Genomic DNA, 24,656 nt, shown 5'->3' with positions numbered 1-24,656 from the left:
TCCCTGACAATTACTCCTGCCCCAGGGTAATCTGCGAGCGCATGTGGGCCCGGCTGGAATCACCAGATATAATCAAGTTTTTATTTGCTTTAAAAACTAAAGGTTCTGAAACTAATAACCTATTAAATACCGGGTACCATGGTTGCGTTGGCCACTGCGGTACAACCATTATACCCTGGTTTTGTCAGAAATTATTTTTCTCAAACATTTTAAAATCATTGTGAAAGGAGGGAAAGCATAAAAATAGAAAGGTCCAACAGACTGTGAAAGCATTAATCGCATACGCATCCGGATCCCTTTGCCATGAGATATAAGTGGGGCACTTAAAATTTAATCTGCTTGCAAACAAATCAATTTCCGGTAATTTAAATTTATTTACAATAGCCGTGTATGCATAATCAGCTAATGTCCACTCAATATCTGGATGCGTACGCCGAGATTCCTGATCTGCAATAATATTATCCGCGGAACGGATATAAGAAGCGAAAACGTATAAGTTTCTTTCCTCGCACCATTGCCAGAGCAGTTTAGTGAGATTTGTTAAATGAGGAAACTGGATACCTCCCATACGGTTGACATAGGAGATAGCGGTGGTGTTATCAATGCGTAACAAAATCTGGCAATTTGATAATTTTTTTGCGAATATTTTTAGTCCTATAAATACAGCTAGCAGCTCAAGGTAATTTATGTGGCATTTACTTTCTTCAATACTCCACTGGCCACTAGCTTTCTGATTCCCACACGCTATTCCCCATCCCGTTGTTGAGGAATCCGAGAAGATTTCCAGGTCAAATTCATCGATTTTAATTTTGCAAGAAGTATTTTCTATTGAACGTTTCCACCAGTCAAAATCATCTTTCAATTTGTACGGAATTGACATTATTTTTTCGTAATTATTTGTATCCCCTAAATTGAGGTATTTGTACCTTTCAAATGACTTTGTGTAAAGCCATCCATACTCCACAGCCGGGCAAGCTGATACCAAAAGACCCACAATACTGGCAAAATCCCTTATTTTACAGCTCTTTAATGATGAAAACTTTACAATTTGGGATTTAATGTGATTACGTTTTTCTATTTGGCAAGGAGACCTGGAAATCTTTTGTGTTAAGGATATAGCCTAAAAATTTGCACGACTGTGATGGGATGAGGCTACTCTTTTCTTCATTTATTATGAAACCCAGAGATACCAAAAGATGTTTTGTATCACTTACGTTTCTGTTACAGTCGTGGTAATTATTACCAATTACAAGAATGTCATCCAAATAAATGGTTGACAAATATCCACAAGACCGTAGAAGTTTTATTACCGGTTTCATGACCTTTGTGAACACATATGGAGCTGTATTCAAACCGAACGGTAAAACATTAAACTCGTAAATAACATTTTCAAACTGAAACCTTAAATACTTGCGGTATTTTTCATCTATTTTGATTAAAAAGTAGGCGTCCTTGAGATCGAGTGTACTTAAGAAACAATTTTTTGAAATGAGTTTAAGTGCGGTACGCAAATCTTCCAATTTAAAATGAGAGGTATCTATAAATTTGTTTAATGATTTTAAATTTAAAATAAATCTCATTTTTCCGTTCGGTTTGGGTATTAGAAAGTAAGATGATAGATATTGATTATCTATAGGTTCACATTCTGAGATAACCTCTTTGGATAATAGTTCATTAATAGCATCAGAAATCTGTGTTCTCTCTGTAGCAGAATATGTACGGTTTTTAGGTGGTAAATTTTGAACTACTGGTCGAGTGAAGGGAATTTGGTATCCCTCAATGTATGAAAGAACTACTGGATCAGAAGTGATCATTGACCATTTTTTCTGAAATAATGAAAGTCTGCCACATGGTTTTACCAGATTTAACGACGATTGTAGTTCGATTTCTGCTGCGGATGATGAGACTGCTTCGAGTAGGTGTTGGGCCGACCGCGGGTCGTGGTTGCCGTTGGTTCCTTCGTCTTCGATGGAATCGGGGGTCGACGCCCTTGTGATTGGCCCTTCCAGTTTTTTGGCAAAGAATTTGAAGAATTTGGTGCCGTTCTTTTATTTTGTGGTTTAAATGCGGGTTGCTTTAGATCCGATCCAGACCTAACAATTGCCTTTGCAGATTTTAAAGTATCTGATAAGTTTTCCCCAAACAGGAAACGATCTATTTTGGTGTTTTGAAGCTGTTCCTTCATATCCTTTTTTACAGAGTTCAGTAGAAACTTCCGCCTTGTTACTGAATCTGCGTGTTGACAATCACACATGATACGCACCGCATCCATCAATGATCTGAGTAAATTTGGATGTTTTTCCTTGGAAGACAATAATTCTGTAATAGCTGCACCTACACATGTGATAGCTGTAGTAAGGTGGCGTTGTTTGCTTTCAATAGCTTTGTCACGTTTTTCCACAACCTCAGTAATAGCGGCTTTAATCTCGGCGTTGAGCTCCGGCGGGTCTATCTTTTTGCAGTTGCCCGGAGTTAAATATTTTTCTTTTAGTTCTTTTCGTAATTCTTTGCTCAAGCCGGACGTCGTGTAGTGTTCGAGACGAACTGATAAATCTTTTTGTATATCCTTTCCATAGGTTTTAACAGATGTAGGATCCATACCAAGAATTTCCAATAATTCGTTGTCTAAGACTTCAGTGTCGAGTACTGAGGGGTCTGTTGGTGCAGCCGGATCGGTCAGTAAAGGAGTACAATCTGCACTCGTCGATGGCGTAGGTACGACTGGGGGCGCAGCGCTATCGGTCACCAGCGGGGCCGGCGGCGGTTGCGGCGGCTGGGCCGGCGGCGCGGAGGTTGGCGACGGCGACGGCGGCCGCGGGGACTCCTCTGGATGTTCAATCGACTTGGATTGTTGTCTCACAACCACAGACGCCAGCGAACGCCTAGATGATCCTCTGTTCGAGTCAGGCTTGTCATCATCCATCAGTTCATATTCATATATGTCATCGACATCTACAAAAGAGATACAAGATCTCATTTAATTATTTAGTAAGAAACAGTCCCCAGCGTACAAGACACGTACTGTCCGCAAACTAAATTTAAAATAACCGTTCAAATTGTACTGTTCGTACTGTGGTGTAACTTGGTGTAGATGAGTAGGCGTCACCTCAGTATTTAGGTACAGTTACGTAATAGAAAAAACTATTCGTTAACTTGTATAATTGTTAGTAAGAGACAGTCCCATTGTTAATTTTAAACACGTACTGTAAAGCAAACTAGATGACACATTATTTCACTTTTCACAAACCGGTTAATCTAAATGCCAGGTGGTATTTTACCTAAATGCCAGCATACAGTAGTTTGTACAGTACAACCGCATAGGTATGCTGGGTGGAAACTAATGTTACCGATTATTTCTAAACTATAGAAGATATCAAAACCTGTTACGTGGTATATCCTAAAATGCTTCACTTATAAACGGTATAAGTAGGTTACAGAATAAACTGGATCGATATATCGAGCTTCGTTAAAACCAAGGTACAGTCACCAGCATTAATATCTGCCACAGCGGAGCGTGCAAAAATATCTGACACGTCCTTCCGGCCCTAGAAATAGAGTCGTATCAGATATTTATGCACTCTTGTTGTGTCACATATTGGTGCTGGTATGGTGCTGTACGCGGAACAAAACCCGAATTTAATTCATACAATTCATAAAACTGGATCTACCCGCAAATTCAATGTTTCGAGTGAGAAGATGCATAGCAAATGAAGGACGTCACTTGGAACAATATTAGAAGTGTTAATTTAATTAAATAAGTAATAAACTCTTGCAATTAACTCGTAAATTGCATTCTTAATTTAAAATTATTTTTGGAAAACATTGGTTTTAGGCTTTTTTTGCTATGGTATTATCAAGAAACAAGTGCCATGTGGCTATACTAAACGTATGAAAGCTGGACCATTTAGGTTAGACCCTATTATAATAAGGCAGTATTGGTTGGTAAACATTCTTCCCCAGGTTCCTCCTCCATAGGTTCCTACCAAATTTCAGATCAATCGGACACCATTTTGGCACAACAACGACAATAATAGGAACAACAACATTTTTATTAATCCATCCATACTAATATTATAAATGCGAAAGTGTGTTTGTGTGTTTGTCCGTCTTTCACGCTGTAACGGAGCGACGGATTGACGTGAATTTTGGCATAGAGATAGTTTTTTGGCCCGAGAGTGACATAGGCTACTTTTTATCCCGGAAAAATGCACAGTTCCCGAGGGAACAGCGCGCGATAACCGAATACCACGCGGGCGGAGCCGCGGGCAAAAGCTAGTCATTTATAAATTTGGCTAACGTGAGCGAAGCCGCGGGTGAAAGCTAGTCAAAAATAGTTAAGATTTGTTTTAATTGTGATTATTAACCCCCGACGCCAAAAAGGGGTGTTATAAGTTTGACCGCTATGCATGTCTGTGTGTCTGTCTGTGGCACCGTAGCTCTTTAACGGGTGGTGGATTCGAATGCGGTTTTTTTTATTTGAAAGCAGGTTTTCTAGCGATGGTTCTTAGACATGTTTCATCAAAATCAGTTTGCGGTTATTGAAATATTGAACTTTAAAGTGACAAAGTCGTAGGTTTCCAATTTTTTGTCGGTTAGGTTATTTTCAAACAACAGACACTAGGTACGTCGTTTTATGAAATCTAATAATCCTTCGTACAGTAACTTTAAAATTGAATTACTTTCGGTATGTGCAAAGTTGATATTAAAATGCAGACAACACACGTCTTCTTCGAGAATACTAAATTGTAAACCCTTCAAAGTAAACATTCTGTAAATACTTATATCAAGTGTCAAAATATTACGATTCAAAGATACACATATCACTGCTTTAGTTGGTTAGTGTCACAACTAAAAAAAAAAAAAATTTCAGGACACCCGTAAAAACACATCTAAAGAGTTTTATTTGAATGGGTCTCCTGATAAAAAAAAAGAAAATTGTGACAAAGCAGCGAATATGTGAGAGAGCCGTCCCTCCGCCTTAGTTAATACCGTGGCTTAGTCGACACTCTGCCAGCAGGGCTACTACGAAACTCGACACTCGAAGTTCGTATCGTACGGTCCCTCTCGCTCTCGTATTAAATTTATTAAATCGTATTAACTGTCAGAGGGACCGCACGACACGAACTTCGAGTTTCGAGTTTCGTAGTAGCCCTGCTGTCCGTTTACCTATATGTGAAAGAGTAAGAAATATATGGACACATTATATACTAACGGACGTCTCGCATTGCGACACTTTTTAGTACAGTCGGTGCCCTACCAAGCACAGAATAACCTAATAGTACAGTCACCAGCATTTATATCTGCCACAGTGGAGCGTGCAAAAATATCTGACACGTTCTTCCGGCCCTAGAAATAGAGTCGTATCAGATATTTATGCACGCTTGTTGTGTCAGATATTGGTGCTGGTGACTGTACTACCGTACAGAAGGGACTCTCTCGAACAGAATACAAGTTTAGGTATAAATCGTTCCGTACTCTTACGACTTGCACGCGAAATTGACACTTATCATGTTATGCGAGCGTTCAAATTCCGTTGCGCCATAAGCATTCACTTTTCTATGCAACTAGTATAAAAAAGTGGATACATAAGTCAGGGAACCGACCGTACGAACCCCACTTTTTTATGTTAGAGAGGCCAGACAAAAGAACTAGTGGGTCACCTGATGTTAAGTGATCACCACTGTCCATAGACATCCGCAGCGCTTTACGCGATGCCAGTGCGTTGTCGGCCCTGCAGAAAACTGTACACTCGCCTCTTAAAGGCACCCAGGTCGTAACTCGATGGGAATACCCCAGCGGGAAGCGTGTTCCACTCCCGAACTTTGACGTGCTTCAATCGATAAACATATTTATATACATAAATACATATTAAACGTCTAAGACTCTAGAACAAACGTTAGTATTTTTCATAAATATCTGCCCCAACCGGGGATCGAACCCCAAGCCCCCTCACCTCAACCTCTATAGTCAGGTTCTCTAACCAATAGGCTATGAGGGAGACTGCAATTATTTTATAACGATAGAAGGGTTCATCACATCATCATCATCATCATAATTCCAGTCTATACCTATACGTCCCACTGCTGGGCCCACACAGGCCTCCTCTCAGAATGAGAGGACTTTGGGCCCTAGTTCCCATGCGGGCCCATTGCAGGATGTTTACCTTCACGGTAAAGCTCGTGGTAATTTTCAAATGTAATTTCGCACATGAATTTCGAAAAACTCTAGAGGTGCGAGCCGGGGTTTGAACCCACGATCCTTTGCTTGAGAGGCGATAGGTCAAACCACTAGGCCAGCACGGCTTCGCCCGCGTAGAATTGAATATTGTTTGTTAGAATTGTTTTCAGTTCATTACAATGTACCTAAGCAGTGTGGGGCATTTTATTTTAGATGGGTTATTGATTTTTTTTTAATATTTCACTGGATGGCAAACGAGCAAGTGGGTCTCCTGTCCTGATGGTAAGAGATCACCACCGCCCATAAAAATCTGCAACAGCAGGGGTATTACAGATGCGTTGCCAACCTAGAGGCCTACGATGGGATACCTCAAGTGCCAGTAATTTCACCGGCTGTCACTGCTGCTTCACGGCAGGATCAGCGAGCAAGATGGCGGTAGCAATCCGGGCGGACCTTGCACAAGGTCCTAACACCAGCAAAATAGATAATCCGACAGAAAATATGATATTCAGATAGCGTTGAATAGAATAGAAGTATAGAAGGGTTACTTACAGGCAGTTCATCCACTATATGCTGTAGCAAAGCACGAAAGAGACCGGCAGGTAGGCTGCCCAGCGCGTGGAGCGCTGCCAGAGCCCACAGCGGGCAATCGCCGTCCGAGCAGAATTTGAACTTCTGTCAAACAACACAAAGAATACAGAATAAAGAAACGTATTTTCACTGTTCGCGAAAAGTACAGCACACGGAGTATACAGGTTGAAATAACCAATAAAAATTGGAAAACCCCCGACTTTTTTACTTCATAGATCTATATCGCAAAAACGGCTGAACCGATTTTGATAAAACATCATCATCATCATCATTCCAGCCTATATACGTCCCACTGCTGGGCACAGGCCTCCTCTCAGAACAAGAGGGCTTGGGCCATAGTTCCCACGCGGGCCCAGTGCGGATTGGGAACTTCGCACGCACCATTGAATCGCTTCGCAGGTTTGTGCAGGTTTCCTCACGATGTTTTCCTTCACCGCAAAGCTCATGGTAGGTAAATTTCAAATATAATTCCGCACATGTATTTCGAAAAACTCAGAGGTGCGAGCCGGGGGTTCGAACCCACGACCCTCTGCTTGAGAGGCGATAGGACAAACCACTAGGCCACCACGGCTTTTTGACGAAACATGTCTAAGAACTATCGCTAGAAAACCTGTTTTCAAATAAAAAAACACATTCAAATCGGTCTACCCGTGTAAGAGCAACGGTGCCACAGATAGACACACAAAAAACACAGACAAACAGACAGACAGACACACATAGCGTTCAAACTTATAACACCCCTCTTTTTGCGTTGGGGGTTAAAAAGTTGTTCAAAATCTTACATTATAAATAACCATACACACAACACACACAACAAGGCGTAGGTTTACACAGTAGGTAAAACAATAACTGCAATTGAACGATTGCACACATTCAGTACAGTCAAGGGCAAAGATATCGACACGGCCAAAGTTACAAAAATATGTATACCTACACGACTTTATGCACTTAACATTAAGGCTGTGTATACATATTTTTGCAACTTTGGCCGTGTCGATATCTTTGCCCTTGACTGTACCAAGAACCCGCTAGGCGAGTTCTATGTTCGTAGGCAGTGTTCGCTATAAAGCGGAAAAACGCTGCTACAAGCTACGAGCGTAGCGCGTAGCGTATGTGGTCGCGAATGTGTTAATGTCAATAGGATTTTTGGGTGCACTAATTGCAATTTTTAATCACTGTGTGTCCTTGCGGTGGTTCTTAGATATGTCTGATAAAAATCACTTAAGCCGTTTTTAAGATATTGAACTTTAAAATGCCAATGTCCCTGACTATTTTCGACAGTTTTTCAAATGTTCTAATTCTTCATATTATCATCGTTTCCCACCGGTGTGGAAGTCATGCCTTTCCAATCAGGGAAGAAAAACAAACATTAGATCCCTATCCCAATAACAAAATCGAGACTCAATATTTGTTCCAATTCTACTGTATCTGTAATAATATACTAACTTATTCATAATTATTAAATTACTTATGTTAGCAGGCTCTTAGAGGGTACCCGAGCCGTTGGCAAAATCCCTAGGGCGGTAAAAGTGAAGAATAAGGCGAGTTTTAGGAATTTGATATTAAAATTGGGAAATGTCTAAGTGTGATGCAAATAATTTTTAATGCCAACTCGTAACTATACTACTATAGGTACTAGTCTCCCACGTAATTACGTCCCACCGCTGGGCATAAGCTTCTCAGAGTGGGATTGGACGTAAATCCAATATTTCTATATCCCGTGGTCGATAAATCCTTTATTATTGCAACTCTATAGAATAAGTATGCAAATGTCAAGTCACTATATTGTATTCCAATTCAATTTATAAAAAGTGTAAACAAAGACGGCATTAACCCGACCATAGACATTAAGTGATGTGAAAACCTAGAACTTATTGCAAAATAATTAATCACTTCAGTAAATCGATTAATTTATTAATTGAATAGATCAAAGTATTTTTGTCTATTTTATTATTCGAGCATTAATCGATTTTTAAAATGTCAAATTTTCGACCATCTCTACGCTAGTCTATGCTGCTACACACGTGTTTCATTCAAGAAATAACGTCAGATTTTGACGAAGATTTTTCAAATGAAAATTAAATATTGAAATCAAGTGAATTTTGGTGAAGAAAGTGATTAGACGTCTAGTTAAAACACACGAATTATAGATAAATGTGTTATTGATTCGATCCAGTGGGTGTTTATACAAGAATTTTGATGAAATCGGTTTGTTTACACTCTTTTATAAATTGGATTGATATACAATACAGCGTCAGTATTTTTTTCCAGACTGCCCGAAGGAGATGTTTTTTCGAGCACATGGTATGTAGACGTGTATTCTATATCTTTAGTCTCTTTGGCTGTGGCTTAGTTTGTATATATTATGTCACAACCCAGAGGACTGAGAAAAAAAATTACTTAGGTAAAATGAAAATTTTGTACAATATTTAATAGATGCAACCTCTATGAGTTTCGAAAAAACGAAAATTGCATGTTAAATAAAAGCTTGCAAAAACGCGATTCCTTACCTAGGTTATATATGTACTCTGTGCCTAGGTACCATTGCTTGCGACTATACCTACCTACGCTTCCAAAACACTGTTACGTTACGTAGGTGGAAACTAGATTAAGTATTTATATTTACCATAACTATATGTCAGCAAGCTCTATCTGAAACAGAAATAACACTTATTTAGTATGCAAATAGCCTAGACAGACACTCGGACTTCCATATAGACGTAGTGCGAGCATGGCTCATTAAATACATATATATTATGCTGTAATACATGTTCCATGGAGAATTAATAGGATATTCTGTCGCTCTCGAATTTAGCTCTGCAACTTCTACTTTACAGTTGAACATACTGATTTATAAACCTACAGTTGAGGTCAAATAAATCTTAACACTTTAGTACCTTGTCACGTGTATAGATACAGTCGTGTTCATAAAATTGTGAGCAAAAATTTGATCAAAAATATCTGAACACGACTCTATTGATGTGAAGCGTGTTCAGATATTTTTTGATCAAATTTTTGCTCACATGTTTATGAACTCGACTGTAGGTGTAGGTGTGAGTGTTGTGAAAAACGCTCATTTCGAGGCTTATAGACTCGAACCCTAAAGACTCTCGAGGCTTAACGACTCAAAGGCCGCAAAGACAGTTTCTTGCATCCATACGCATAAAATAAGCCAATTTAATTGTCAAATATAGTCGAGTCTTTAAGACTCTGGAGTCTTAAGGGCTCGAGTCTTTAAGCCTCAAAATGAGCGTTATCCACAACTCTAGATGTGTACCTTCTGTCAATTTTATACAAAAGTTCAAACACGAAGTGACAGCAACAAGGTATTCAAGTGTAAAGATATCTTTCACCTCGACTTTACCAGGGTGGAACCGTTTAATAAACAATTTCACATGACTTCCTTGAGAAGTACGGGGTTCAACTTGACATTAGTAGCACAAAGGGTCCACCCTGCTACATTGATTCTGTATATTCGACTGTATCTTTTCTACAAGGGACAGTAACGCTCACATTCAGATTAAAAAAATGAGTATTCCGTCGGATAAATTATTAAAAACGGTTTTTTTGGCAATTAAACAAAATAAATTATGAAGATATAGATTAGATACGCTTTTTACTTAGAAATGACGCCAATGGCCGCATTTCCAAACTTAGGCTTAGGCTTACTTAAGTAATCACTAATCAGTCAAATTCGAAACAATTTTAAAACATCTTATGTGTCGCACATTGGTAGTTGTTGGGCATGTGTAGCAGCGGAGGAGCCTGGTAAAAAGGTGCAAGTTCATTGATTTGGTGCTCCGCAAAGTGACGCCTACATCAATGAAGATTTGCCATCTCCCCTATTTCATGCCATTTGCTCTCAACAAAACGTCAATGTCACTTCCTCAATGTCGCAATAATGTTTACTGTACATTGAGTAGCTGTTGGATGTGTTCATGTGTACTTTGATGTATTTATTTGCTTTCTCTCTTTCCTTATAAATACCCGGCTACGGCAACGCGCGATCGCGATATATTATGCTAAGTGGAGACCCTTTTTCGACACGCTCTTGGCCGGTTTTTTCACTTCCATGCTATGTTGTGGGGTATCGTTAGATAAGTATTTGAAAATGAATAGGGGTTTGCAAAACCATATAGAGATATTCACTCCGAAAGTTCAAAAAAATGACTCTCTGTCCTTCTCTAACTTTTGAACCGCACATCAAAAAAAATATGAAAAACATCACGGAAGTTAAGCTAAAAACTTTTAGGAAAATTATTTTCGACTTAATCAGTTAGCAGTTTTTCAGTTTTTGTTAATAAATGATTTCTAAGGCAAAGTTAAGTTAAGGCAAGGTCGGGAACTACGGAACCCTACACTGATCATGGCCCGACATGCTCTTGACCGGTTTTTTTCGGTGACAAATGGGTAGTTTCTTGGGTAAAAGAAATATTATTCCATTTAGTTCGTCTGTTAGATTACACTTATTTTTTTTGTCAATTAAACAAAAAAAATACAAAGATGAAGTGCTTCAAGTTCGGGAGTGGGGGCCCGTGACGTCACGCCGTGCTTAGTGCCGCACGGTGTGACGTCACACGGAACTTTGACCTTCATAATTTATCATTTAATCTTCATCTTTTTTAGAAGCTTCTCCTTTAGCTTGCCCTGTTTATTTATTTATGTATGTATGTAAACTCTTTATTGTACAAAAAAAAATAACAAAATACAATTGACAAACTTTGAGATACTTGTACAAAGGCGGACTTATCCTTTTAAGCCACTTTAAGGGATCTCTACCAGTCAACCTTTGAGTGGATGAGAGGAGAGGAGTAATACGTTAGGGTCCGACAAAGAGTGAGATTAAGAGTTAAAATCACTATTTCTATACAAAGGTTAATAGTGCCGACTTGAAATTTGGTACGGATATTCAGTTTAATTAAATGACAATGCAAGTACAGTCAACAAAAAGTACAGTCAGAAAACAAATCTTGTATTAAGAATGAAATTTTCAACAGAAACTTATTTCAACATCATATAACTTTTATGCTGCAACATTATGCTGAGTGGGTCCCAATTTATACTATTCGATGTTTTTTTTTAATTAGTATTTCTTCCTAGCGTGTTTTTTCTGTGTATCGAATATGTGTAAATAAATGTCTCTCTCTCTCTCTCTCTCTCTCTCTCTCTCTCTCTCTCTCTTTCCGTCTTTCAACTATGTTATACATATACAAATCTATTAAGTCCCCACGATGCTCGAGTAAGTTCCCATTTAGCATCATGGGCTTCCCTACTATAAGTTTGAAAAAAGATTGCTTTACAAATATTTTTTGAAGAAAAACTTATTTAGACTAAAACACAGGTTTAACCTACATTTCAGTCATACGCTTGTTTCAAATAAGATTTAGTAAAAAGCAATTCGGCTATCCTCGTGCCTGACGAGGGATGAAAGACATAAATTGACAGTGAATGGAACCCTTGAGGACTAATTGTGGACGTGGTAGCACGTGCCCTGGGATAAAAGAAGGCGAGCGACACGCATACACAGTGTTTTCCTTGATATTCGTTAACTTTGGCAGATGTCTCAGTTTCGGCGTTAGGACCACAATGAGAAATGACCACTTCATGAAATTACCATTTATTATATACAAATTGTTTTTTTTTTCTGGTAAATTTCAATGCTTTCACTTATTAAGGGCCATGCCGAGATTTAGCCAATCAATACGTTTCAGAATTAGGGTGGCCGATGAGTGAGCAAGCGAAGCGAGCGCGCCGATTTAAGCTATTGTTCGATCAAATGTAGATTGGTCATTTAAAGATGTGATCATTCAAGAATTGTGCCTTTTAATTTGTGGCCATTTCGCATTGTGGTTCTAAACCGCCCAAAGGATTTTCGCCCTTTGCGTTAAGTAAAGTACCCAAATGTTCCCTTAGTCAGAATTTTTCTGTGCAACAAATCCGCAGTGGATCACAATTAAGTTGTTCCAAACAAGTTATGTTTGACATTTTTATGTCATTTTTTAAGACACATCAAAAATAAGCCTTCATTGTAAACACAGGTCTACTCTTGTAACCTAGCTTAGACTTAACTAAATTTTATTTACTAGACCTAAAATTATTACTTGTTTAATATTACTTTTCTTTCTTATGTGAATTTTATGAATAAACTAGCTTTTGCTCGCGGCTTGGCCCGCGTGTAATTCGGTTATCGCGCGCTGTTCTCTCGGGAACTGTGCATTTTTCCGGGATAAATAAAATAATAAATAAATATCACGAGACAATTCACACCAATTGACCTAGTCCCAAAGTAAGCTTAGCAAAGCTTGTGTTATGGGTAGGTACTAAACAACGGATAAATATAATTATATAGATATAGATACATACTTAAATACATATTAAACACCCAAGACCCGAGAACAAACATTCGTATTTTTCATACAAATATCTGCCCCGACACGGGAATCGAACCCGGGACCTCAAGCTTCGTAGTCACCTTCTCTAACCACTAGGCCATCTGGTCGTCTATAAAAAGTAGCCTATGTCACTCTCGGGCCCATAAACTATCTCTATGCCAAAAATCACGTCGATCCGTCGCTCCGTTTCGACGTGAAAGACGGACAAATATACAAACACAAACTTTCGCATTTATAATATTATTATGGATTTTTTATACATGTTTTTGATCTATCTAATCGACATCACATTAGAAACCTCTAAAATGATCAGTGTTTCTCTACTATATTATGCATGTATTATACATATAAACCTTCCTCTTGAATCACTCTATCAATTAAAAAAAACGCATCAAAATCCGTAGCGTAGTTTTAAAGATCTAAGCCTACATAGGGACAGACAGCGGGAAGCGACTTTGTTTTATTATACTGTGTAGTAATGATGAAATAAAAAAAATCATCACATTGACTTTTGTCACATAGCCTTTGATGTCTTATGCCGTACTAATTGATATGAACCGTAGGGTTGTAAGAGGATTGCTTGATACGAAGATAAACTATATCAGAGGCCGTATTGCCTAACATTTCTAATGCTCGTGATCGCAATCAAATGACAGATTTCGCATACAAAAACTGTCATTTGGTTGCGATCGCGAGCGTCAGGAACTTTAGGCAATACGGCCTCAGGACCTACATGACGAGGTTCAAATGATGTAAGGCACTGTCTACAAAAATATCAATTACATAAACATAAAATATTGATCTAGGCAAAGACTCGATTAGCCTTTCTTTACGTTTTACGTCCATTCGTTTTACTTTTGGCTTTTACTTCTATTCAATTTAAGGAACTGCGACAGGCGTGGAGAGGGAACCTTTTTTTATTTTTTTTGTTTTCCTTTAAATGTCGACTTAAAAAATCTGTCATTTGTAAGAAGAAGGTTTAGGAAAGTTTAGGAAGAAAATTAAAGTTAAACGATTATCATTTCATCTCAGACTAAATACGTCCCACTGCTGGGCACAGGCCTCCTCTCAGAATGAAAGGGCGCGGAGTCAGGATTGGGAACTTGACACACATCATAAAACTACTTCGTAGGTTTGTACAGGTTTCCTTCGTCGTAAAATTTGTGGTCAACGCGTTGTTTCGCGCATGAATTTAGAAAAACTTTAGAGGGTGAGTGAGCATGGATTTGAACTCACGATCCTCGGCCAAGGAGGTCATAAGTCAGAGCACTAGGCTGCCACGGCTTTTACGATTATATCTGAATGAAATCCATATACTAGTAATAAATGCTAAAGTGTGTGTTTGCCCGTCGTTTACGTCGAAACGGAGCGACGGATCGACATGATTTTTGACATAGAGATAGTTTATGAACCAGAGAGTGACATAAGCTTTTTTATTTCGGAAAAATGCACAGTTCCCGAGGGAACAGCGCGCGATAACCGAACACCACGCGGGCGAAGCCGCGGGCAAAAGCTAGTAGTGAAATAAACTTTGCTTGAATATCATGCACGTTAAGGAGCCAGAATAATGTACAACATTACCTCAAAATAGATTAGTATTTTTTGCGTAGGTTCCATCCAGGCTTAACTTAATTGTCGCTTCTTGTACTCTGGTATTATTTTTTTACTAGCTCTCTTTCCTTTATTTCACTACTAGTGTTTACCCGCTGTTTCGCACACGTAAATCATTAGATCCAGTAGCTGAATTGAAATTTTGGGATTTTTTTTAAATTCCCGTTGGGATTCCCGAAAATTAAATCGTGGTTTTCATTGACGTTACATTAAAAACAATCATGTCAAATTTCATGTCTTGCTGTTTCGAGATTTTATCCCTATCCCGTGGGAATATCGGAATAAAAAGTAGCCTATGTTTTATTCCAGATGTCCAGCTATCTACATACCAAATTTCATCTTAATCCGTCTAGCCGTTACAGCGTCAAGGAGTAACAAACATACTCACTCACAAACTTTCGCATTTATAATATTATATAGTAGGGATGATTTTAAGTTCTAAATGAGCGAAGACTGTGCTTTTAATGAACCAAAAAAAAACTTCGTTTACCCATCCTTGCACAGCACGGCTCTAGTGTAATAAAAAAAAATATAATGGGACACTTGACACCAATTGACCTAGTCCCAAACTAAGCAAAGCTTGTACTATGGAAACTAGGCAACGGATAAACATACTTATATAGATAAATACATACTTAAATACATATTAAACATCCAAGACCCGAGAACAAACATTCGTATTATTCATACAAATATCTGCCCCGGCCGGCGGTAATCGATTCTACTCTCGATTCTAACTGAGCAAACTACTTTCTAGTTTTCAGTTATTTAACTAACACCTTGTATTTTCACTGGACTAACTAAAACTTCAGCTCAATAGGATACCAGGGGATAAAAGCTTTTAAAAATGGGTCCCAATCTCGATAATTTTATTTTCCCGATTCTACTCCTCGTAGTCCCATTCGCGCGTGTTATCGTTCAATCAATTTGCCGGCCCTAGAGGCCCAGGTGTTTGCCGTCGGGACCCATCGGGCCCACTTACCCGTGGGCGATGGCCATCAGCCGAGGTGCAAGATGAGTCTGTTAATAATACAAGTAAAAGGCTGTGGATTGAAGAGACTGGGTCACGGTGTTTATGGCAGATAAAGCAGATGATGTACGTTCTCGACAATCGACAATAATTTACCGTTCTGTAGATAAATACCGCGCATATACCTTCTTCGTTTTGTCATAGGTAAAAATAATCTCTCTATCTGTTTAGTTTCCTGGGTCAAAAATATTCAAAAGTCAAAAATCTACCACCGGTTCGGAAAACCTCTTTTGAGAAGAGTCCGGCAAGAAACTCAACGAGGTATATATTTTTTAAACAAAATTACAATATTATTAAATGATATCACAAGTAGGTATTTAATACAACTTTATTATTTATTATTAATAAATAACAGAACATTTAATTTGTCGTAAATATAAGAGAAGATATTTCAATAAATTCGATGTAACGAATTTATTGAAATGTTATGCTGCACCGAAATTGAGTTCATCGCCTGCTACGATTATATAGGTATATGTCATGGCGACTGTACTTTAAATCACACACACGATTGTGCCCATTAAAACAGTATTTAAAATTAGACTTAATATATTACGACATAAGGATTATAACATAAGTGACATAGACTTATACATATGTCGATCTAAGTAAAGTTTACTTTTCACTTTAATGTGGTTTTGGATTGGACTCGAAACGAAAATCGACTCCTTTCAAAAATGCTTTCATCACGTTGAACTGAATCTTATTTCAAAATTAATAAGATTTCAAATGAAATAAATAGTCTGATTTCGCGTCCCTTACCTGTTGGCTCGTGTGTGCTGGAACTGAAAACTGGTAAACTTTTTGTACTGTGACTCGCGTCTTACCAAGACTAAGAGTAAATAACTTAAGAGAACGAAAGGCTTATTGCGATAGGGTTCTTAGGGGGGCTACAATTAATTGGACTACAAGGCAAATTTAAATTGTATTTGTTGTTTTCCATTTCGTGATTCGCGGCCTATATTAGTGGTTAGTAAGCAGCCTGTTATTTCCATTATACTCAGGTCGGATTTCAAAGTTACCTTTTACAACAATTGTAGAAGTTGGGTACTTTGAAGAGATCGAGTTAGCTTCTTAAGTTTATATTAATGATGTGTTACTGTAATTATTTTAGATGATTTGTCAATATGATATACTATTATCAGCGTTTCGTACTTTAAAAGGAAAAAAAAAAACAAAACCCTTATAGGATTACTCTGTTGTCCTTCTGTCTGTCTGTTTATTTTGTCCGTATGTCAACACCCTTTTTCTCAGGAACGCGTGAAGATATCAAGCTGAAATTGATATTTAATACCTACCGTAAGGTCGGGGTATTTTGACCCATTTCAGGTTACTTTGGCCCATACGAAAACCACATAACAACATAAAAACGTAATCGATCAATTAACATCAATCACATGGCAAAGAGCTACATTCTCCAATAATAAAACCAATAATAAAACCTGGACCGAGTTATATACATATATATTTATTTTATTCGACTGGATGGCAAACGAGGGCCAAAGTAACAAGTAAGTAAGTATGGGGTAAAGTAAAGTACCCCGACCTTACGGTACTCAAGTCTGCTAATAGAGCAGTGCAAAAATCAAACTTCCAAGTCAATACAATCAAAAGATACAGAACCAAACTAACAATGGTGTTTTCGAAAACGTCTAGGTACAGTACTTTCATTGTAGCATAGTGCAGGTGACAGCTGTCATCACAAGACTAGAGAGTCAAAGTGGCAAAACTTGAGTCGATAAAACTAATAATTTAAAATCTTAATCATAAATTTAATGTCATCATTAATCCGATTGTAACGCAAATTTTGATGAGAATACTAGTGAAATTCTAGGTTTGGATATTATTTGCCACTTAAGTAAGGTTAAACGGAGTTTGCAAGAATATTCGTTACTTACCAATTAATAAGTACCGATATAACTCAAAATCCATTAGGTCCCATCACTAAACGTTACGTTACATGCATATTACGTTTCTTCACTTAATTTCGCTTTGAATTTAATTAATTGAAAAAATAGGATAGCTTAAGTTTATTTCGTAAGTATAGCATAGTTCTTTATGTTCAAATATTTTAAGCCAGTCATATTCAGGCTACAACTGAAATATACTTCCATATATTTAGACCGCAGCAACTTTTTTTGAGTAAAACGAAACGGTGCATCAAGTGTCACCCGCACCATGCTAGAATGAAAGCACTGTAGGGACTTCCGCTTGTCTAGAAACTTGAAACTTGTTATGAAGGTAGCTCTCACAGCGTCTGCACTCTGCGCTCCTCGGTGCGCGAGACCGACTCGCACTTGGCCGGTTTTTCTAACGCCAGTCGGATGTGCCAGCTATGCGCGGGCGCATCCGACGCGTGCGCGGTTCTCGGTAAACTCCAAGTTGACAAACAACTTTGTTTGTATCAACGCTGGAACTGAATGGTTTCTTATGTTTGCGGGTCGCCACTTGAATGTACTTGTTTTTTGACGGCGGTAAACTGGAATGCGGACCGGCTGATGGTGAGCAATTGCTTCCGACTTCAAAGCTATATGAATGGCCTCGATAACTCACGTCTTAAATCGAGTTTAGCTCGACATGTTTCGGGCTAATCCGTAGCCCTTCGTCTTCGGAGCAACGCGACTCAGCGGCTGCTGCAACACGCGCCTGTAAGTCCGCGTTCCTATGAGGGTTCCGTTTTTCCTTTTTTAATTACGGAACCTTAAAAATTTATCTAGTCCGTCAGTTACACTATATGAGAAAGCAGTTGACTTTAATTATTCTTTATAGGTACGGTCAAGTGCAAAGATATCGACACGGCCAAAGTTATAAAAATATGTATGCACGACTTTACGCACTTTACATTAAGGTCGTGTATACATATTTTTGTAACTTTGGCCGTGTCGATATCTTGCACATGACTGTATACTAAACATATTCATTGAAAAAAATCCATTAATTGAATAAAAGCATTTCTCGATTAAAATTGATGTGCTTTTTTAAATTGGTTAGTTTTCAGAACTCTGATCGAAGCTGTAGGTATGATCCTCTTCATTCATTTCATCACCTATTTCCAGCCGTGATATATTGACATCCATCCCAGCCTATATACGTCCCACTGCTGGGCACAGGTCTCCTCTCAGAACAAGAGGGCTTGGGCCATAGTTCCCACGCGGGCCCAGTGCGGATTGGGAACTTCACATGCACCATTGCATTGCTTCGCAGGTTAGTGCAGGTTTCCTCACGATTTTTTCCTTTCCGCAAAGCTCGCGGTACATTTCAAATATAATTTCGCACATGCATTTCGAAAAACTCAGAGGTGCGAGCCGGGGTTTGAACCCACGACCCTCTGCTTGAGAGGCAATATCAAACCACTAGGCCACCACGGCTTACGATATATATTACAGATATATTGACATAAATCTTGGCAATTATGCGTAGTTCTGATGACAATACATCATCTAAGAAATCACATTCATCGCAATTCACAACTCAAAAGTAGGTACATATTCTGAATCAAAATTTCTCATAAAGTTTCTAAGTTCCGTTTCAAGGTAAGTATGCCAATTAGAGAAACTATGTACCGGCACATAACTGTCACCGATTGTTCTTTAGTATCCTTCGATATCAATTTACTTTGCCAATTGTATAAAAATATTAGTTACGTGCTAATAAACCGAAACCAAACTAACCTATCCTAACCAACAAAAAGTTGGAAAGCCCCCGACTTTGTCACTTCAAAGTTCAATATCTCAAAAACGGCTGAACCGATGTTGATAAAACATGTCTAAGAACCATAGCTAGAAAATCTGCATTCAAATCGGTCCACCCGTTTAAGAGCTACGGTGCCACAGACAGACATACACACAGACACACATAGCAGTCAAACTTATACTCGGAACACCCCTCTTTTTGCGTCGGGGGTATTAATTTAAAGACCGGGCTGTTTCTTTGAAAATCAACACTTTGAATAGTGAAATACGGGATAGAATATTGGCGCATTAGTTTCGGTGATAAGATTCAATTTTTTAACATTTCCGCAGAGCAGAGAAAGAGAAAGAGTCACAGTAAATAGGGTTTTAGATTTTGGGGGTTGAATTGCACGCAAGTACCTAATTAGTAGTTTTAGAGAACGATTTTGCGTCCAATTAGGAAATTGACATTAAACAGCAAGTATGCGTCAAGTTTTTGTCACAACAACAACATGATGTGTACAGTCAGGGTCGTAAATATATGTACGTTAGCAAGACATCAAAAATATCTATACGCCATTATGCCACTAATCATACAAACGATGTATATACATACGAGGTGTTTATTAAATACACTGATTTATTTCGTAAAATATTAATTTATTTACGAAACAAGCCCTTATAGTTTTTAAATAGCAAATAATGTTTTTCAAAACAGCGCACAGCAATGGCCACACAGTGAAACTTGAGTAAACGATAGAACGAAATTTTTCCGTAGTCGCGACCGTTAATTAATGACATCTTGCAGAACGCATTTTTGCAAAATAAGCAAGCCATATATAACATAAATAGATAAAATACTTAAAGCCGAAGCCGTGGTGGCCTAGTGGTTCGACCTGCCGCCGGTCCCTCAAACAAGGGTGTACCTGGACGCTTGCCACTCATGTATGAAATTAGTTTGTTTAAAAACTTAAAGTAAAGGATTACAATTATCGTAGGAAAAGTGCTGTATGTGTCAAAAGCATTCAATCATTTATGCGAAATTCCGCAATGGCACTTTACACGCGTGGGAACTACCAGCGCCCAAGCCATCTTGGGAAGCCTGGCCCAAGCACTTGGGAAGTATATCAAAATGGATAATGGATAGGAAAATACTTAAAAACTACGTAAGTTACAAAAAAAGAAGCAGTGTTTTTTAAATCCTTTTTTATTTACTGTGATCAGTCTCAAAGTCAAAAATATATAGCACACGCCCTCATACGCCAATTAACCGTAAGTACGAGTATTAGCGCGGTTGCATTTTATTTAGATAATTTAACGGCCATTTTTAAATCAATTTAATTCTCTTGTAAAAATTACAAAGCGCAACTGATCACAAGTGTAAATTACGAGTGTAGAGTTAGAAATTAAGTAGAATTACTGACTTCGAACAACTTACGAATTTTTATCGAAATAATTAAGATATTTGAAAACAAATACCGGGTGGAACCAAACGATGATCCTTTACTTAAACAGGTCATAGTGTTGCTTAAACTGAACAACTTTCTCCAAGGCACATATGTAGGGCGTTCATTAACTAACTTAAAATAAAAAAAATATATATGTTATGGCGTCTGAGGTTTTCAGTAAAGTTGACGCTACGGCTGACATTTTTATGTTCTCGACTGTACCAACACTGAATATGCCTACTGTATCTGACAGCATAAAAGTTGTCAGCATGTTTGACACGGGCCGGGAAATACGGCGTTCGATTTCCTACCCCTGCCCAATTATATGCAGGCAGGTGAACCAATCATGATGAGCTCATGACTTGCTGTGAACGTTAGCAATATTAGGATGAATATGAAAAGCCTTACCGCATTGAAAAATCATCGAAAATAATTAGAATAACATAACATTCACTATACGTAATAGGACTTATGAATAGGCTCAGAGGTGCTCAGCGACATTGAGCTATAGAGAAGGCTATGCTCGGAGTTTCTCTACCTATAAATTAGGCTAACATACTTTACAGCTAGTCAGTAAGTGGGTCAACCAGGATATCCATTTTTAGTTTAAATCCGGGATATCGTCGATGTACTAACGAAGGGCGTAACAGGACAAGCCGTTTCGTCCTACGGTGCAGTATGAACAAACCATTGCAATTCAACAGTTGGTCTTGAAGCGACAGCAGAAAAAGCAGCACACACGTGTTGCGTTTAAACTATTTTTAGAAAGAAAGAAAAAGCATTATAGACCAACATTCAGTTAGTTAGGGTCTTTGCACACGGCAAACGACGCGTTTTATCGATTATAACGTACGACTGTGCCCTTAGTGTAAGCGACGCATCTCGATTTGTTATCGTATATCGCAAAAGAGGCGCTGTTCGTGTTTCCATATAAATTGAGATTTTAACGCGAACGCGATCGAGACGTATTTTGTGACCGAAAACTTACGACTAAGGGCACTGCTCTATGGAACGAAAAACGTGCGTCGACGACGCGTTATGCCATACGGCGGCATTATAATTGATTTGGGACCATTTCGTGACTGTGGTGCGTATTTATATCTGTAAATTTAGATTTTCGTAGTGTCACGAATATTTTTTTGTTTCTTTAAATGGTCTTGTGCAATTATTTTGGATGGCGAACAATTTTTTTATTTGCATCCTCTTTGCTGTCGGTGGCTGATTGGCGCAAGTCCTTTGCCGCGCGCCTTCGATCGTAAAAAAGGCGGCAGTCAGCCAGACTTCAAAATAAAAAAACTCTCGGCGGACATATATTGGTGCGGTTGTGCTCGGTTTTGTAAAATAAATATTAATTGTGATTATAGACATTGTAAATAGTTTTGTGTGTAAATAATAACAAACTTTATACGCCTAAAAACTAGCTAATGAAGTGGCGGTGCGGACTATTGCGGCTTTACGGACTTTAGCGAGCGTCATACATCGAAGTCGGCTTCATTGAGGTATGTTTTTCATGAATTGTTCTCTAAACATAATGCTGCACAGAAGAGCAAATAAGCCACGACCTTGGTAGCAGTCACTATTCGAAGGTTTATTAAACAGGTCTTATTGTGGCAAAAGGCTCAGCATGTTTTCAATCGGTAGGAATGTTTAAAGTGCGGGAGAAGAAAGGACCTTAACATTGATTCAGATAAAAATATACATGGTAAAGAAAAAAAATTCGGGCGTGTCCGACACGCTCTTGGCCGGTTTTTAAATCAAAAATAATTTAACACGAATAAATTGTGAAATTGAAATTGTTTATTAGAGTTAAATATTAAATTAGTTACACATAATTTAATAGTCATCATCAGCCGGAAGACGTCCACTGCTGGACAAAGGCATCCCCTTAGAACGCCACAATGAACGACAACTCGCCACTTGCATCCACCGGTTTCCCGCTACTCTCACGATGTCGTCAGTCCACCTGGTGGGAGGCCTGCCAACGCTTCGTCTTCCGGTTCGTGGTCGCCACTCGAGGACTTTTCTCCCCCAACGGTTATCTGTTCTTCGAGCGATATGGCCTGCCCATTGCCACTTCAATTTGCATATTTTTCCAGCTATGTCAGTGACTTTAGTTCTTCGACGAATTTCCGTATTCCGGATTCTATCGCGCAAAGAAACTCCAAGCATAGCTCTCTCCATAGCTCGTTGCGTGACTCTGAGCCTCTCTAAGAGGCCAACAGTCAAGGACCACGTCTCAGCGCCAAAGTCATCACTGGCAACACACACTGGTCGAAGACTCTAGTCTTCAGGCACTGCGGAATATTGGACGAGAAGACATCTTAATAGTGTGATAACCATAAACATTAATTTCTGTGTAACAATGTGAAAATTTCCATGTTATTATTTATTTCAATTTTTTTTCGTTTAATTATTTATAAACACGAGGCCTACTTACTCAAGCGTTAAATAAGACGCATGGCATCAATATTTGTGGCAATTCGAGCATACGCTGTAATCTTATTACTTCTGCTTAATTTTATTGAGCATCAATTGAGTTACAAAGGATATTTCCCTGTACGAGTACCTAACTATATGTAAATAAATTTGGAGACGGTAACTTTGCACGTTGTTCTAATTAATTTATTCAATAAAAAACCGGGCTAGTGCGTGTGTCGCGCACTGAGGGTTTTCTATAAATTTGTACTTGTTGGACAGTGGCGTGCGTGGACGTCAGCCGCCCGGGGCGGAAGAAAATTTTGCCGACCTCTTATTTAGGGTACCCATTCTAATCGGTCCGAATCGTAGGTGCGACATTTTTTTTTGTTATGGAATTATCATCATCATCCCAGCCTATACACGTCCCACTGGTGGGCACAGTCCTTCTCTCAGAATGAGAGCACTTGGGTCGTAGTTGGGCGGAACTTCACACATATATTTTGCCGCCCTCTTAATGTGCCGCCCGAGGCAGACCGCCCCCCCGCCCCAACTACGCTACGCCACTGGTTACGGACAGACAACGGACCGGTGATACCCATCGTGCTGCGGTGTCTATAGGCGGCGGTGATTGCTTCCGGCCAGGTGACCCACATGCTTGTTTTTCTTCTTGTGTAAAACATAGACAAACATAAGAATTAAGATTTTCAGACTTTTATTATTGCTTCTGCTATGACAACCATTAGTTGTTTACAGTCACAAGCACCAAACTGACACAAAAAGCGTGCATAAATATCTGATAGGTACCATCAGCCAAATATATGGTCTACCACCCTAAAGTTGATAATCGTTTGCATGTCACAAAACAATAATGCCAATAGACGTGTCTGTCAACTTGAAAGTTGAACTTTAGCGACATGTTTATTCGATAGAAACTTGTTTTAAAATTGATAGACCACTTATTTGGCTGATGGTACCTACGACTCTATCACTCTATTTTAGGGCTTGTAGGATTTTTGCACGCTCCGCAGTGGCAGAAACACTTATTTTAAAATGACTGTTTATTGATTGAATTTATTTAGAAGTTTGCTTTTTTTTTCATTGCAGTACTCGGCCATAAAGATTGAACATCGGGCTATGGAAAGAGACTCGGCTAACGGCTTTGTAGAGCGTTGTCACACACTACTTATGTGACGTTTGTCAGTCGTTGTACAGGTGCAATAGAGTACGGACGCATTTAGATGAAAATATATAATAAAGAGTTGTTGAAACCCCCCAAAACTTTAAATTGTACAATGTCATCTTTAGGAAAAAGAGGGAA

General features: G+C 38.7%; 1 protein-coding gene across 1 annotated transcript; it reads right to left on the bottom strand.

The window, feature by feature from the left end:
- Window positions 1–1,847: 1,847 nt before the first annotated feature.
- On the bottom strand, window positions 1,848–2,993 carry LOC141439205 (uncharacterized). Its single transcript, XM_074103389.1, has one exon. The coding sequence runs from the start codon at window positions 2,975–2,977 to the stop codon at window positions 1,865–1,867; it is 1,113 nt and encodes a 370-aa protein (XP_073959490.1). The 5' UTR covers window positions 2,978–2,993; the 3' UTR covers window positions 1,848–1,864.
- Window positions 2,994–24,656: the final 21,663 nt, after the last annotated feature.

The sequence above is a fragment of the Choristoneura fumiferana genome, chromosome 20 (assembly GCF_025370935.1).
Source record: "Choristoneura fumiferana chromosome 20, NRCan_CFum_1, whole genome shotgun sequence".
In the NCBI taxonomy this organism is placed as follows: domain Eukaryota; kingdom Metazoa; phylum Arthropoda; class Insecta; order Lepidoptera; family Tortricidae; genus Choristoneura; species Choristoneura fumiferana.
This window is presented reverse-complemented; position numbering and strand designations above follow the sequence as displayed.